This window comes from Typopeltis vanoorti, chromosome 8, assembly GCF_054136105.1.
Source record: "Typopeltis vanoorti isolate ZY-2024b chromosome 8, IOZ_Tvanoo_1.0, whole genome shotgun sequence".
NCBI lineage: Eukaryota > Metazoa > Arthropoda > Arachnida > Uropygi > Thelyphonidae > Typopeltis > Typopeltis vanoorti.
This window is the reverse complement of record NC_143556.1, coordinates 91,328,638-91,344,911: the sequence shown is the minus strand read 5'-3', so window position 1 is coordinate 91,344,911 and position 16,274 is coordinate 91,328,638. Positions and strand designations below refer to the sequence as shown.

The following is a 16,274-nucleotide window of genomic DNA, read 5'->3' as shown; positions in this document are numbered from 1 at the left end:
CAGGTTTTTTTGCATTGCGAATGATGGTTAGTGATTGGAATGCAGTTCTTGAGAGTACATGAGTTCTTGAGAATGTATGAAGGCAAGATATGTTGAACTCTGTACGTGTGTGTGTGTGTGTGTGTGCGTGCGACGAGTCTTCTAACTCCATGGAAATGTACGACGACGACTACTACTACTGCTACTACTACTAATAATAAAGTAATCATTTTGCCTTTCATTTTAAGATTCCCTTGGGCATTTCTCGAGATGATGATATATTGTATTGTTCTTTGAGATTCCCAAAGAACAGTGCAGTCGTAGAGAAATTAGGTAAACTTCCGAATTTGGAGTTTATCTCGAGGTGATCAAATACTGCTAGTTAATGTTTATAATTTTGTGGAGATAATCACAGAATGTAGAATTATTCAAGCTATATTTGCAGAAGAAGGATTACTTTGATTCAAGAGCTAGCTAAACAGCTAGCCTGCTTTATTTTGGGAATTAAAGGTGCTTGAGGATTTATTTTATTTTTTATTTTTAAATTTAGTTTATATTGGAATTTTGTTCGCTAGAGAGCTTAAAATTTGATTGTTGTGTGAAACACATGTTTAAGTCGAAGATTTTTATTTTGTATTCTAAGCGTAAGTGTGTTTAAATATTAATACTGTCGCGAATGACATTTTTTTTTTAAAGATTTGGAAAGTAAATAAGAGATATGTGAAGTCTTAAAGATCCCGATTTTTTTTTTTTGTTTGTTTCCATAGAGAATTAACCAATATCAAGTCGCTTTGGAAAGACCATAATTGCTTCATGCCTTAACAGACTATCGAAATGACCGCAATCGCGAGTATCGTAAATTTATGCAAAACCCTTCTGATCAAACATAGTGGTGTGTGTTGGAATTGTTTCGTCGGTATTGCATCTAGATAATTTATAAGCGTATATATAATATTTAACTACATGGTATGTTTCTTTTAGTACAAGGCAGTAAGGGAGAGAACATGGGATTATCAGTGGAAACTAGATTTTTTTGCATGGAGAGTGGAATGGGTTGCCAGAGATGTGTTTTATTAGTGAGTGGGTTTAAGGAGAGGTATGATAGGTATTTGTGAATAATGGATATATCCCAATGAATTCTGACTGACTCAATGGATATGCCTGTATAATAATCATAATATTTCATGTTCGTTTAAAAAAAAAAAAAAAAGTTCAGAAGTGATGCTGCTTAAGCCTAAAATATTATGCATGTGATATGATTTGGACTGAACTTGTGCTGTTTTGTTAGTTGCAACCAAGCATTTGTTCTGTTGTACAGAATTTCCACAAAATTTGTTATGCTAGATCATGTATGCAACTGCATATATATGTGTGTGTGTGTGTGGCCTTTAAAAAGCTGAAGTTATTATTGATATTAACATCTGACCTCCATGGAGTCAGAGACTCGTGGGAGGTACATACCATTACACACTAAGCTCATCTAACTGTGCTTTAAACTGATTCAATGTGTCTACATTCACAACACACTCTGGCAATGTATTCCACTCTCCATGTAAAGAACCTGTTCACACCCTCCTTATACATTTTCCAGCAATGGTATCTTGTTCTATCCCCCTCTCCCATGCTGTAAAAAAATTTTTTTTACGTCAACTTAACGATTTTTATTATTCTTTTTTTTTTTTTTTTTTTCTGTGGCAAAATGTAAAATTATTCACTTTGGATTGAAAACGTTTCATTCTATGTATTCTCTCGATGTAGTTTCATGGTGGAAATCAATGAGGCCAGAGATCTAGGAGTTATGGTGATAGGGAACTGAAGTTGAGGCCGTAATGCAAAAATTGGCAAAACACTGAAGATCACTTGGGTGTGCAAAAATGCACTGACTGGTAGGGACAAAATATGCATTATTCATTATTATAAGGCTCTGATATGCCACATCTAGATTATTGTGCCCATATTTGGTCACTTATGTTTCTTGGGGATGTGGAGCTGGTTAAAAAGTTCAGAGGTAGTTCAAGAATTGGCAGATAGAAGGAAGAGAGGAGATAGGATAGAAACATAAGGCATATGCATCTTCCACAAGTTATGATGATAAAGTTGAATCTTTTTTATGAAGAAATCCAACATCTGAGTAACAAAGAAAAACCATGGTTTAAAATTATTATGGGAGACTTCAATGCAAGGATTGGTAAACAAGACAATGAAACTTCATAATAAATTTAGTTTAATCCTTTATCCAAGTGTAAGCAAACAAAGTTTGTGCCTGAAGTATCTTCAGGACTAAGGCTACTCGTGGTAAAGGTGGACCAAGCTCTCATCACTACATATCTTAGTATCTCCCATAATGCAAAGCACATCTCCTTGCAGACATGTATAATGCTATTCATTAAGGGAAGGGCCATTACCCAGACCAGTTTCGCCCTTCTTTGAGGTCTCGTCAGTGGGAGCCAGACCCAGAGGTGGTGATACTAAGGTGGAAGCAATGGAGAAGTCATATTTACCTATATGAGACCTGACAAGACCTCAATAAAGGTTGAAACCGGTCTGGGTAGTAGTCCTTCTCTTAATGCATAGTATTATACATGTCTGTAAGGAGATGTGCTTTGCATTATGGGAGATACTAAGACAAGTAGTGATGAGAACTTGGTCCATCTTTACCACGAGTTGCCTCAGTCCTGAAGATACTTCAGGCACAAACTTTGTTTGCTTATACTTGGATAAAGGATTAAACTAAATTTATTATAGTCTAACCAAGTGGGGAAAAACTTCCAACAATGAAACTTCAGTTGGTAAATTTGATTATGGTGAAAGATATGGACATGGCAACCTTCTAGTTGAATTTGCAGAATCAGAAAAACTTTATCATGAACTCCTTCTTTAAGAAAAATCCAAACAGAAAGTGGACATGTAACCACCCCACTGGAGAGACGTGAAATAGCTTACATCTTTGCATATTCACATGGTTCAAACTTATTTATTAATTACTGACCATTTACGTAAAACAAAACTACATTAGAGCCTGCCACCTTCGCCAGCAAACCATCTGGCTTTTTCAAGGCGTTTACTGAGACATAAAAACTAGTAAATGCAAATTGAATGGAACATAAAAAAACGTTGTAAACCAACTAGTAGCTAAGGTTACATGTTCACGTGACAGAGAGGACTTATTGTTCTTATTCGTTATCACTCATGCGTGTTTGTTGTAAACGTGTAATGTGATTACTGGCTAGCTGTAATGTGGCTACTGGCTAGTAGGAGATTGTGGAGAGAATTTCTCTCCACAATCTCCCCTAGACTATCTACATGGTGGAGATATGTTGACGATATCTTCATTATATGGGAAGACAGTTTAGAAAACCTAAAATCGTTTGTGGATAAAATCAACTCAATACATAACAAGATAAAATTCACTCTGGAAGTGGAAAACAACAACCAACTGCATTTTTTAGACATCTTGATAAAGAAACAATCAAATAGTATCAAATTATCTATTTACAGAAAGCCCACAGATACTGGAAGATATCTTCATTATACTTCAAACCATCACAAGACACACAAACTGAGCATTATCCACATGTTGAAATATAGGGCCAGAAAGTTTATATCAGAAGAGGAGGATATATACAGACTGAACTCTCACTAATAGCCAACACATTATCACAAAATGGATATCCTCAAAACATCATCAAAAAATATCTATACGGTGACAACCCCAGACAGGAAGAAGAATCACGCTCCCAGCACATTTCTACTGTAGCGATCCCTTTCATCAAGTCAATTTCTTATCAAATAGCTAGAATACTAAGAGCCTATGACATCAGAGTGGTCTTCAAACCAACCACCAGCATCAGACAAGTTTTAGGATCCCCCAAAAGATAAGGTGCCTTTCTACAAATATCCAGGAGTATATTTGTGGTCTTGCCTACATTGGACAAACTTCACGGAGTTTAGAAATCAGACAAAAAGAACATGTTGGTGATGTAAACCACAACAGAAGTATCTCTTCTGGCTTAGCACATCATTTCTGTACATCTAACCACACGATAGCGTGGCAAAACAGCTCCATGCCATATCTGGATGACGACTACAGACATCGTTTATTCAAGGAAGCCACAATAGTGTTAATAACCGGTGGAAACCTCAGGGTGCAGTCCTAAACAGTTCGTGGAAAAACCTGATCCTCTCTCTAAATCAATCTGAACTACAGCTAGCCAGTAATCACATTATATGTTTACAACAAATACGCATGCGTGATAATGAATAAGAACAATAAGTCCTCTCTGTCACGCAAATGTGTAACCTTAGCTACTAATTGGTTTACAACGTTTTTTATGTTCCTTTCAATTTGCATTTACTAGTTTTTATGTCTCCATCAATGCCTTGAAAAAGCTAGACAGTTTGCTGGCGAAACTGGTTGGCTTTAATGTAGTTTTGTTTTTCGTAAATGGTCAGTAATTAATAAATAAGTTTTTATTTGAATTATATAAACGACCAAATATGTTTAGTTTAACCTTTGGTATAGTATTATTAAAGAGTGTAATTATGCTAAAATTCTAAGTGTTCCATATTTTATTTACACATTGCAGTTAGCAATGTTGAATTATTAATATACAGATATCAATTTCAAATTTATACTAGTGTGTAGAAAAACAGAAATTTTAACCATTCAGCTGCTGCATGCTCAAGATTAAAACATGTTCACTGTCTTCAAAGATGTTAAAATTCCACTTTTTATCTGTTACAACAAATACAAGAACCAAAAAAAAAAAGAAAAAAAAAGAGTACTAAGTATCTTTTCAGTAAACAACAACAACATAAATACATTAAGCTCAAATCAGTCTTTAATAGGACAATTGCTAAATTTATTAAGCAATTTAGGAAATTACCAAAACTAGGAGTTCAAATGTTTGCTTTTTTTTTGGAAGTGTCTCAAACAACAATTATAATTATGAAAACGTATTAATCTAAAGATGAGGATAACACTCTGTTTTTCAGAGTAGGAACAATGCAAAAAAAATTCTCTGTGAAGAAATCTAGAATATATGAATACTTTATTTGAAAATATAATTTTTCAAGTCAGAAAAAATATTAAGTGTATTCTAATTAATGATAAATCTGATTTTAATTTGGATTTAAGTGAAGTCAATAACATTACTTTATCAAAAACTACAAGATTATTGGAAAATCATATTGATGAAAAGAAAAAGAGGAGTAAATTATGGCAGTATTTTGACAGTGTTATCTTTCATCTACTGCTGTATTGCCATGCAGTTGAAAGCAGAATTAGCTGCAATAAAGCATAAATGATGAGATAATTATGTTTTAATACACTACTGTTAAAAAGAACTGGTGTTACCATTAGTATGGTAGCAAGAATGGCAAATCACATGGTTCATTTTAGGTAAAATAGCAAAAAAAATTGTTGTGGCACTTGCTACCAACAAATGATTTTGAGAGCGTATGGTGTGAGGTAGAGGTAGGCAAGACAGGATATTTAGTGGGGTGTTGCTACAGACCCAGGAGCACAGAGGATGGGGACCAGGAGATGTTTAGACAGCTAAGTTTGGCAAGTGCAAGAAGAATGATTGTTATGGGAGATTTTAACTTCAGTAGTATAAATTGGAGAGAGGAAGATGCATGTAACAATAGGGGAACAAGAGGTTCAAAAATTTTGGATTTGGTTATAGCATCAGAAGAGTTGATAATAACTGAGTTGACGTCTCTCCCACCAGTTGGAGAGAGTGACCATATGGTTTTGACTTGGAAAATGAATAGACATGCAGGAGTATCAAAGAGACGGGAACTTATGTGGAATTATAAGGCAGGTGATTATAATAGTCTTAGACGTCAACTTCGGGAAGTTTCATGGAGGGAGGAATTGGAAGGCCAGGATATCACCACGTGGGAAATTGTGAAAGAATATTTGTTATCAGCAATGGTAAGTTGTATACCACGAGTGAAGAAGAGGGCGCAATTTGGAGTAAAGTGGATGACAAACAATATTAAACAGGAATTGCATGCGAAAAAGAGGCTATGGAAGAGATATAAGGAGACAGGTGAAGAGATGCATGAGGAATATAAGACACAGGCCAGAAGAGTGACTCGTGTGGTAAGGAAAGCGAAACTGGAATATGAAAGGAGATTGGCCCTAAGATCCAAAGAAAATCCTAGGGAATTTTTTAGCTATGTGGCCAGTAGGAGGAGAAATGACTGTGGAAGAATGATATTGTGGGATAAAAATGGGAATAGAGTGACTGATGCAGAGGACATAGTGGAATTGTTCAATGAACACTTTATTGGAGTATTTCATCCTAGAGGAGTCAGTTTTAATGCTAGAGGGATAGGACTGGTACGAGGTCTGGAGGTACAGGAGGAGAGTGTGTTTCAGATACTGAGTACTCTGGATGTCAGTAAAGCTGTGGGACTGGATGGTATTTCGCCACGAGTTTTGAGAGAATGTGCTAGGGAATTGACAATACCTTTAACGTGGCTTTTCAATGAAAGTCTGGCTTTGGCAAAGGTGCCCAGGGAATGGAAGGAAGGTAAGATAGTGCCATTGCATAAGGGTGGTAACAGACTGGAAGTGTCTAATTATAGGCCAGTCTGTGTGTCATCAGTAGTTGTTAAGATCTTGGAGAAAGTAGTGAGGGACCGTGTACAGCATTGGGCAGATGAGGGTAATGTTATCTGTGAGAATCAACATGGATTTGTGAAAGGACGCTCTTGTTTTAGCAATATGCTAGCCTTTTATAATAAAGTTACAAGAGCATTAGATGAGGGAAAGGCATATACTGCAATTTTCTTAGACTTGGCGAAGGCATTTGACAGGGTACCACATGATAAGCTGATATTTAAGTTGCAGCACATGGGTCTGGATGTCAGATTGGTCAACTGGATTCAGGATTGGCTGTCTGATAGGTATCAGAGAGTTGTGTATGGTGGAGCAGTTTCCAGGAGGCAGAGGGTTACAAGTGGGGTCCCACAGGGCTCAGTACTAGGACCTATATTGTTTAACCTTTATATCAATGACATAGCCAGTGGATTGCAGGGGGATATTCAGTTGTTTGCGGATGATGCGAAGCTTGGAAGGATTATTAGTAATAGTGCAGATGTGGTAGCCCTGCAAGAGGATTTAAATAAGCTAGATAGATGGGCAAATGAATGGGGGTGTCAGTTTAATGCAGCAAAATGTAAGGTCTTGAGGTTTGGGAAACATCGATGGGATGCTGCATACTCTATGGGAGGAGTTATACTGGAGGAAGTAGGGGAGACAAGAGATCTGGGGTTGATGATTGATAGAAACCTGAAGTTTAGGGGACATATTGCAAAGGTGGTGAAGGTAACACAGAGGATTGCTGCTATTATGAGAAGGACACTGACCTGCAGAGATAAGAGGGTTATCATTCCGTTGTATAAGTCTCTGATCAGACCACACTTGGACTATTGTTCTCAGATTTGGTCCCCAGGATTTGAAGGGGATAAATTAACCGTGGAAAGGATACAAAGACGGATGACAAAGATGGTTTCAGGACTGTACAAGGATAGTTATGAGGATCGGCTGAGAGAATGTGGACTGCAGAGTTTGGTGGATAGAAGAAGGAGAGGTGATATGATTGAGACTTTTAAACTGTTGAGAGGTGGTTACAGGGTTGACACTGGGGAGTTCTTTCGCTTGGTTGATCAGCGGGAAGGAGTGATGACAAGAGGCCATCCCTGGAAGTTACGAAAGGAAACTGTGAGCAAGAGGGTAAGGAGTGGTTTCTTTGTGTGGAGGGTGGTTGAGCCGTGGAATGCATTGCCTGATGGAGTGGTGGGAGCGAGAATGGTCAGTGGGTTTAAGGAGTGGTATGATAAACTTTGTGTTTCTCAGGGGGGGACTTCCCCTCGATGAGTCTTGACAGACTTTATGTCTTAGAAAGGACCTCCCTCGATGAGTCTTTTGACTCCTTGGAGGCCTGAATAATAATAATAATAATAATAATAATAATAATATACAACAGAGGTTTCTTTTTCAGAAGGAAATGCTTATGTTTATGAAGAAACCAGAGGTTGACTTATTCCAAAAAAAAAAAAAAATAAATATTGCATTACAGTTTCTTCCAATTTCATTTTGATTATTAAATTCACAAATATTCTCTATATATATAACAATTCAAAAATCAAAGTTTTTATTTTTGTTATTTAAGGAAATAAGAACAGTAATTTTCTATCTTTTTTTTTAATAAATGTCAATTGTAAAAATTAAATTTAAGGAAAGTAAAGTTGCAATTTTGCATGGTTATTTAGTTATGTTAAATGAAGTATTATTGCACATATTTTTTAATCTTTCTTCAATGTTTTATAAAATAATTTTTTAATGACTGTATTTTTATTTCAATTTTTTTTTTTAACTTAATTCATTATGGTCAAATATTTATTTCTTTGCTATATTGGAAACTGAATATTCAGTATTCATTTATTATTATTATTACATCAACTCTCCTGGAGTCATCGAGGGATTAATTTGCTTGCATAATAGTCAAGAACTGTTTAACAACAGCAGTTTCTGAATGTATTCCAAAAGTCATGAGTGCAAGGACTAGATTTTTTGCTGGGAGCATAGTGATTGGGTGAATTGTTTTGCCAGAGGCAGTAATAGTTTTTTGATAGCAATAACATTAATTACAAATGAATTACAGGTGTAAAAATAAAATGAAACTTAATGTGATATGATCTACTGCATCTGTAAAAGTAAACACCAGAAAAAAAGTTATGGTTTTGCATTTTTGCATAGTTCTGTTTGCAGAGCAGATGGAAACCCAAGAGGTTTATTTCAAGTGTGTGTGAATGAGGGATAATTGTATTTTTTATTTTTATTTTTTAAATCTTATGTTTTAACATAATTTGTTGATTTTTTCATAATCACATTTCACATTTTATAAGTATTAGAACCAAATATTATTCCTTTTTCATTTTTTTCTCATTAAAGAAGTACATTGTTTGGCATTTTGCCATAAACTACCAAAAGCAGAAACCAATTGTGAAAACTAACACATCCAACAGTTGCCTAACAAAAGAATGGGAATGTAAGAAATGTATTTGTTTTTTTCTATTTATCTGATGATTTTAAATTTTCTGCTTAAGAAATTATCTTCAAATAGAGATGATTACTACTAAAGGTGGCTTGGACTCATTGCTGGCATGTGTTAACCACTTGACAACATTGTCTCTGGTGCATTCATGCTTGTTTCATTCGTGACATACACTATCTACCAATAATTGTACAGACACCCATGTTATTTGAAGTTATGGAACATTCCGGGTTTGTTAATACCCGGAAACCGGTGTGCTGATGGTAGGAAGCAGTATTTCATCATAATAATTAAATACAGGTGGTATGGCAACACAACGTGAACTCTGACTTTGAGAGAGGTGTCATCATGGGCTCTCACATTGGTAGCATGTCTACGTGCTATTGCCACTCAACTGGAGCATCCAAAATCAACAGTTGGTGATGTGATCAACAAATGGAGATGTTCTGGCATCACTAATGCAAGAAAACACCCAGGGTGACCACTAAAAATGACTGACAGGGACACGAGGGTGTTAAAACAGGTGGCATGCAAAAACTGGCTACAATTGGCACAGGCCATCCGTGATGAGTTCCAGAGCACCAGTGATACCATGATGAGCACTAATACTGTATGAAAAGAACTCATTTATCGGGTTTCCACAGAAGAGCAGTGGCACACAAGCCAAACATCACAACAAGGAACAAGGCAGCTCCTCTGACCTGGTGAACGCTTGTTACCACAGTGTGTTGTACCCATAGCAAAGTTTGGTGGTGGGGGAATGGGTGGGGTGTATTCAGCCTGTTTGGAGTGGAACCACTGCTTATTGCCTGTGGTTCCATGAAGACAGCTCAGTACTTTGATATTCTGGATAATCAGGTGCTGTCTACACTGTGGAGTTTTTATGGAACGGACCTGTTTACTATCAAGACAACAATGCTCCGTGCCACAAAGATGCAGCTGTTATGGAATGGTATAAAGAGATGGGTGCTAAACAACTGCTCTGTGCAGAGTCCTGACCTCAACCCCATTGAATACCTGTGGGATGAGCAGCGATTGAGGTCCAAAGCAGCATGTCCTCGATCTGTTGCTGAACTCAGTACTGCTTTGATCACCTCCTTCACTCTTTGAGGGTGGCTTTTCACCAATGTGCAGCAGGCATCAGATGGTATTTGTCTCCATTCCTCCATCAGGTGAACATACCTGATATTAGGGTTCATCTGCTGGTATCAATTGTAAATTGCTAAAGTGTCTGGACAGTTTTTGGTAGACAGTGTATTCTGATAGTGCATTCCATTTGTTTGCATTTCACATTTAATAAATTAGCTCATTCCTCTGCTCACCATTCTTTCTTGGGTAATATCATGTTTTTTTTTATTATTTATATGGGCACTCTGTAGAGTCAAGACTCATTGCGGGAGACCCACTCTATCCGTAAATACAATACCTATCATACATCTCCTTAAGCATATTCGTTGTTAGGGCACTCATAACCACCTCTGGCAATCCATTCCACTCATTCACCAATCTTCAAGTAAAGAACCTAGTCTGCACATCCTTACATCTGCACAGTCTTAGATAACTTGCAAGTGTGATTCCTTGTTTTCCCTCCCTGTTCCCCATGAATTGAAAAATTTCTTCTGTTGTCAATCTTCTAGTATCGCTTTAGTAATTTATAAGTTTCTATCATATCCCCCTCTCATCCACATAGGAAAGATTCCACAAATCTGTCACCAGATTAGTCGCACGTCTCTTAATCCTCTTCACTGCCTCTCGATCCCCAAGAAACACAGGTGGCCAAATCAGTAGCCTTATAAAGAGGGTAATAACCTACCTATCTTTACTTGTCAATGTGTTCTTCAGCATCCATGTAATCCTCTGAGCTGTTTTGCCTACTCTTGCAATATGGCCTCTTAATTTCAAATCTCTATCCACCATCATCCCCAGATCCCTAGCCACATAAATTTTCTGTAAACCAGTACCATCAATGTGAAGTGTGTAATATTTTCATCCTGAAGTGCATTACCTTACATTTTACAACATTGACTTGACAACCATTGCCCACACTGCTAATTTATTTAAATCATCCTGTTATGATATGTACATCACCTTTATCAACTATTGCCCTAGTTTTCATCATTGGCAAACAACTGAATGTCCCCCTTCATATCTTCTGCTATATCATTAATGTACAAATTAAAGAGTAGAGGATAAGAAGAAAGGAGGAATCTGTTCACTTTGTTTTTGGAACAACTGAAGATTGTACTCTTTGGGTGAGGCAGAGTGGAGGAAGCTGTTCCAAACAACAGAAGTAGATGGAATGAAAGAGGAGGCAGTGAAGTTGGTTTAGTGAATTTCAAGATGGACTTGAAAAGGATGTTGGTTAACAGCAGCTCTTGTTCTAATGATTTTGGACAAAAATTGAGGAATAATAGTGGCAAATTCAGCAGACATGAACAGTTCACATCTCTTCATGTCTGCTGAATATAATATCTGTAGAAGAGGCACAAGGCAGAAACTGAATCTGTGGGAAAGGGATTGAAGTGGATAATGTGAGAGAGGGATCACTAATTAACTGGATTGCTCTCTTCTGGATAGAATTAAGTAATCTTAAAGAGGATTTTGGTGCACCACTCCAAATATGGGAGCAATGTTCCACAGTTGAGCAGAGCTGTGAGGATATGAAATGTCTCGTGTGAAACAGTCCACCAAATGTTTGTGCCAGGAAAAGTTGGAGATATAGGTCAGTCCAAGAAGAGAAATCTGATTGTGTTTTGATATCTGGGTATTATGGAAAGGGATGTGATCATGATATGTGGGTATTGTTGAAAGTAAGTTATAGGGATGCAAGCTCTTTCTTGCAAGAGATCAGACAGGAACACGTTTTATTGGCATTGAAGTTTACAAAACTGTCCTTGTTCCATTGAGCTATTGCTAGGAGACTCAGGCCATTGGTCTTGGTGGATCTTGAGGATTCTAGTACTTGAACACTACAAGGTTTGTCAAATGAAAATGAAGAATGAAGTGTAGTGTCATTGGCAAAGTTATGGATAGGATTGGAAGTCTGTGAGAGCAGGTAATTTATACAAGGGGGAAGAGAGTGAGTGAAAGAATGGAACCTTGGGGTTTTTGTAAGGAAATCTAAGGAGAGAAAACCATCCATTTGGTTGGTATTTCTATTCAGTGCTGTTTCGTACACCCTCCAGATGCTCAGTAGGTAATTTACTGTTGTAACTTTGACACTGGCTGTATTTTGCAGAATCTTTCAGAACATCATTGTTACTTGTGTGCATTTTGCATTCTCAGTCCTCCCATTTATGCACATTCTTGATGGTCATAAAGGAGCAAATAAGATGACAGTCAATCTTACAGGTGTCAGCATTGGGGATGACACATGGAACAATGTCATTATGATCCCAAGTGTGGACAATCAAGTGATATGAACAAGGGTGTTTCCACAATGTACTGAATTTATTCTTTTGATGATAAAATGTAATGGTTGATGAGATTATGTTCATCTCACTTTGTCAACAGTAGAATTCCATTTGTTTTGATTTCATATTTGTTAACTTTCCAATATTTTCCTTCCAGAGTGTGTTTTTTCCAACTTCAAAATAGAAATCACTATATGAAGTCATGACATGGACAACAAGCCTTACTAAAATAGTTTAGAATTGAAACTTAGTGATGTTGTTAGTAGTTCAAAAATGTAGTAGTTAATATATGTTATTATTGGTAAATATTTTTATTAATTATTGTTTCATCAACAGAAAATTATGAGTGAAGATGGAGCTGTAAGAAATGTAAGTATTGGCTGTTTTGAATCCTAAATTATTTATTATTATCACTATTAGATCTTCATGGAGATATTATCATTTGTTAACAAAATCTGGTATGCCTGACTAACAATTAGAATCGACCCACAATTCAGTGTCTATGCATTAATTAATCAAGGGCAGCGACGTACATCACTAGCCCTTGAATGATGGTGTCCTGGATGATTATATAGTGCATCATATAATCATCCAGGACAACCCCTACCTTTGCATTATAAAGCTTGTTTCCACAAAATGTATGCAAGTGTGAACTTTGGAGTATTGATGCCAGAAGCTAAAAAAAAACAATAACCTACCTAGTGTGGAGTTAATGTCATCTAGATTTCTAGGCAGTAGTTGACTTTAATTAATTAATATTTTTTTCAGTATATCGGGTATCGTAGTGAAGATTTTAGAGAAGTCAGTAAGAACTTGCATATGGGTAGAGTCATCTAGACCAGCGTTCTTCAACCTTTTTACATCTGCCGACTGGAGAAAATAGGAGAAATATTTCGCAAACCGGCTGACGGCTAAGATAGAAACATAAACTAATGTAGATAGTATTTTATTTATTAAATCCAATGTTATAAAATTACAGTTTTTAGCTAGTGCGACATCTGCTGCTGCTGCTTAGAGGTTAGAAAATTTGATACTGGTTCTAGCGTTGTTTCTGAGAGACGAAGAAAATTTTGGTGGACTTCCAGGAAATTTCCGCAGACAGTTTGAAGAACAAGGATCTAGACAAACGTGCCCTACTCTGCAAGGATTAGCATGTGTTTACTGAAGGAGGTCATGTTTTAGCAATTTGCTCATATTTTATAACAGTGTTACAGCTGATTTGAATGAAGGGTATGGATACACTATGATAATGTTGGATTTTTCTAAGGCATTTGATAGGATACCACACGAAAGGCTGTTGCATAAACTAGAGAATGTGGGATTAGAATATAAGCTCTTGATTTGGATAAGAGGATGGTTGAGAGGCAGATATTAAAAAGTGGTATACAGTAGGTGTGAATCTGCTAGATTTAAGGTGACCAGTGGTGTGCCTCAGGGTTCAGTCCTTGGGCCATTATTGTTCAATCTATACATTAAGGACATCAGGCAGGGTCTAACATCAGATATGCAATTGTTTGCCAATGATATGAAAATAGGCACAGCAATCAAGGATGATACTGATATTCAGCACTTACAAAATGATTTGAATAGGCTGGAGATTTGGGTAAACGAAAATGGCTGTCAGATTAATGTTATTAAGTGTAAAGTTATTCACTTTGGCATGATTAGAGTTCCAGCAGCATATACATTGGCAGGGTTATGCTACAAGAAACTGAGGGATCTTGGTATATTGGTGGATAAAGAAGCTGTGGAAAGGGTGCAAAGAAGAGTTACAAAGATTATATCTGGATTATGGGATTTAGGTTATGAAGACAGATTGCAAGTATGTGGATTGCAGACCCTGCTTAATATGGGAAAGAGGGGATGATATGATAGAGGTCTATAAACTTTTGAATGGGTGTTATAGGATATCATCTGATGAAATTTTTCGTTATATGGAAAGCGGGGAGAGAACACGGGTATCCATGGAAGTTTGTTCACAGGCAAGAAAGGGGGTAAGAGCTAGGCTTTTCTCCCAGAGAACAGTGAGTGAGTTGAATAGTTTGCCTTTAAGGGTAGTGAGTGCATCTAGCGTGAATGAATTTAAGGGAAGGTATGACAGCTGGTTTGGAATTTATAGCTTCCTTTGATGAGTCCTTGACTCCCTAGAGGTCTGAGATGATAATAATATAATTAATCACTCCGAAATCGGATTTCTGTATTCCCATTTTGTTACATGCTTTAAAGGTGATCTTTTAAGGGAATGAACACTGTAGGGTTCTGGAACTTTGTTTTTCGAGGATTAGCAGTAAAGCCATTCTGCAGGCCAGCTTCTAGATAATACATGAGAATGAGCCTGGTAATTGCACTTTAGGAGGCTTCTTGGACAGCCTAGTGAATAAATCTGGCACTGCTTACTCTGCAAGATTGTCCTTAAATAAGGAATGCATGAACAGGAGAATGGATGCTTTGTGTGTGAGAGACATGTTTGTGAGTATGTCACCCTCACAATGCATGACTCTTACTGTTTTCCTTCACAAACCATAAAAGACAACATAAATACAGCAGCTGCAGATCAGAAAAATATCTTCCAAAAACAGCACCAGGATATCATAAACAAATAAAAATCCATTAAACCATACAAAGGTTTAATGGATTTTTGCATGTATCCTACTTTTGACATAGATGCTTTGTGAATGTCTCTGTGGGAGATGAATTTCATCACCCAGTGTGAGACCATCGACATGTTTATTAGCGACTTGAAGTGGCTTGAAAAAATTTCCGTAGAGTGTTTCAGGATTATCTAACATTTAGCCTACCTATAGTACTAATACCGATTTACAATATGTAGGCTAAAGGGAGTGATTAAGGATCAAAGCTATATAACTGAGAGGAGACCTCCACATAGCCTTTAATGGAATGCAGAGAATTGACCTGGGCTTCTGACCTAATGTCCAATCCTCACCTTCTCGTGGTGCGCCCTGTTAGGTATCTACCTGGATACTGAATGGATGAGAATGGGCTGGCAATTTGGGATTTAGCTGACCAAATTGTATTCTTATTGGCTTAAACCAAAATACAAAATGATGGTACAACATGACAATATTTCATGCCGGCTGGAGCGTCGCCCGGTTAAACAAGGCCCCCCCGTTGTTTTTGCCAGGGAACCAGAGCGAACAGCGAAAAGTCAGCTACTGGAACAAATTTGAAAACACACCCCAACTCAACATCACCAGAGTTAAAGATCAATACTATCGACATAAGAAGCCTGAATGGCAAAGAAATGGAGCTAGCTGAGGAATTAGATAAGTACCAGATCGACATAATAGCAGTCACCGAAACAAAAAAGACAAACCGGTGATATCTTTCTGAACAATGAATACAAAATGTTATATTCAGCAATAACAATCAAGAAAAAGTAGTAGGCATAGTATTCAACACTAAATACGAGGCTAATCTTCTTAATGGCAGGCAGTCTCAAGTAGAGTGATGTGGGCAGACATGAGAATAGGGAACTGGACAATGAGACTTATTTGTGTCTATGGTCCTACACAAGGTTCTACTAAGGTAGAAGTGGAGGAATTTTTTGATGCTTTAGAAAAAGCAACTGACACAATGAAAAAGGAAAAGTTGGTCCTTGTTGGAGATCTAAATAGCAGAGTAGGAAAAAGAGCAAAGCTAATAATAATGGCAAATACCTGTTGAATTTCTGCTCAGGACATGGACTGGTTATTACTAACACCATGTTCCAACATAAAAATGTGCACAAATTCACATGGTGAGAAGAGGCAAGGAATAAGAAAAGTCTCATTGACTATGTTATTGTTGATAG

At 37.0% G+C, this 16,274-nt stretch overlaps 1 protein-coding gene across 3 annotated transcripts in view; it reads left to right on the top strand.

Annotated features, from left to right (window-relative positions):
- Positions 1 to 401: 401 nt before the first annotated feature.
- The window catches only part of Tim9b (Translocase of inner membrane 9b), a 43,881-nt gene continuing 28,008 nt past the window's right edge, over positions 402 to 16,274 (top strand). The window contains exons 1-2 of one of the 3 annotated variants that reach the window (XM_090396821.1): positions 402 to 489; positions 12,800 to 12,832. In XM_090396821.1, the coding sequence (XP_090252947.1) occupies positions 12,806 to 12,832 (27 nt within the window). In that variant the 5' untranslated portion in view covers positions 402 to 489; positions 12,800 to 12,805. Of the gene's footprint in view, positions 490 to 594; positions 624 to 766; positions 872 to 12,799; positions 12,833 to 16,274 lie in introns of those variants that run through there. The other 2 variants (XM_090396820.1, XM_090396819.1) reach the window with 2 other exon arrangements.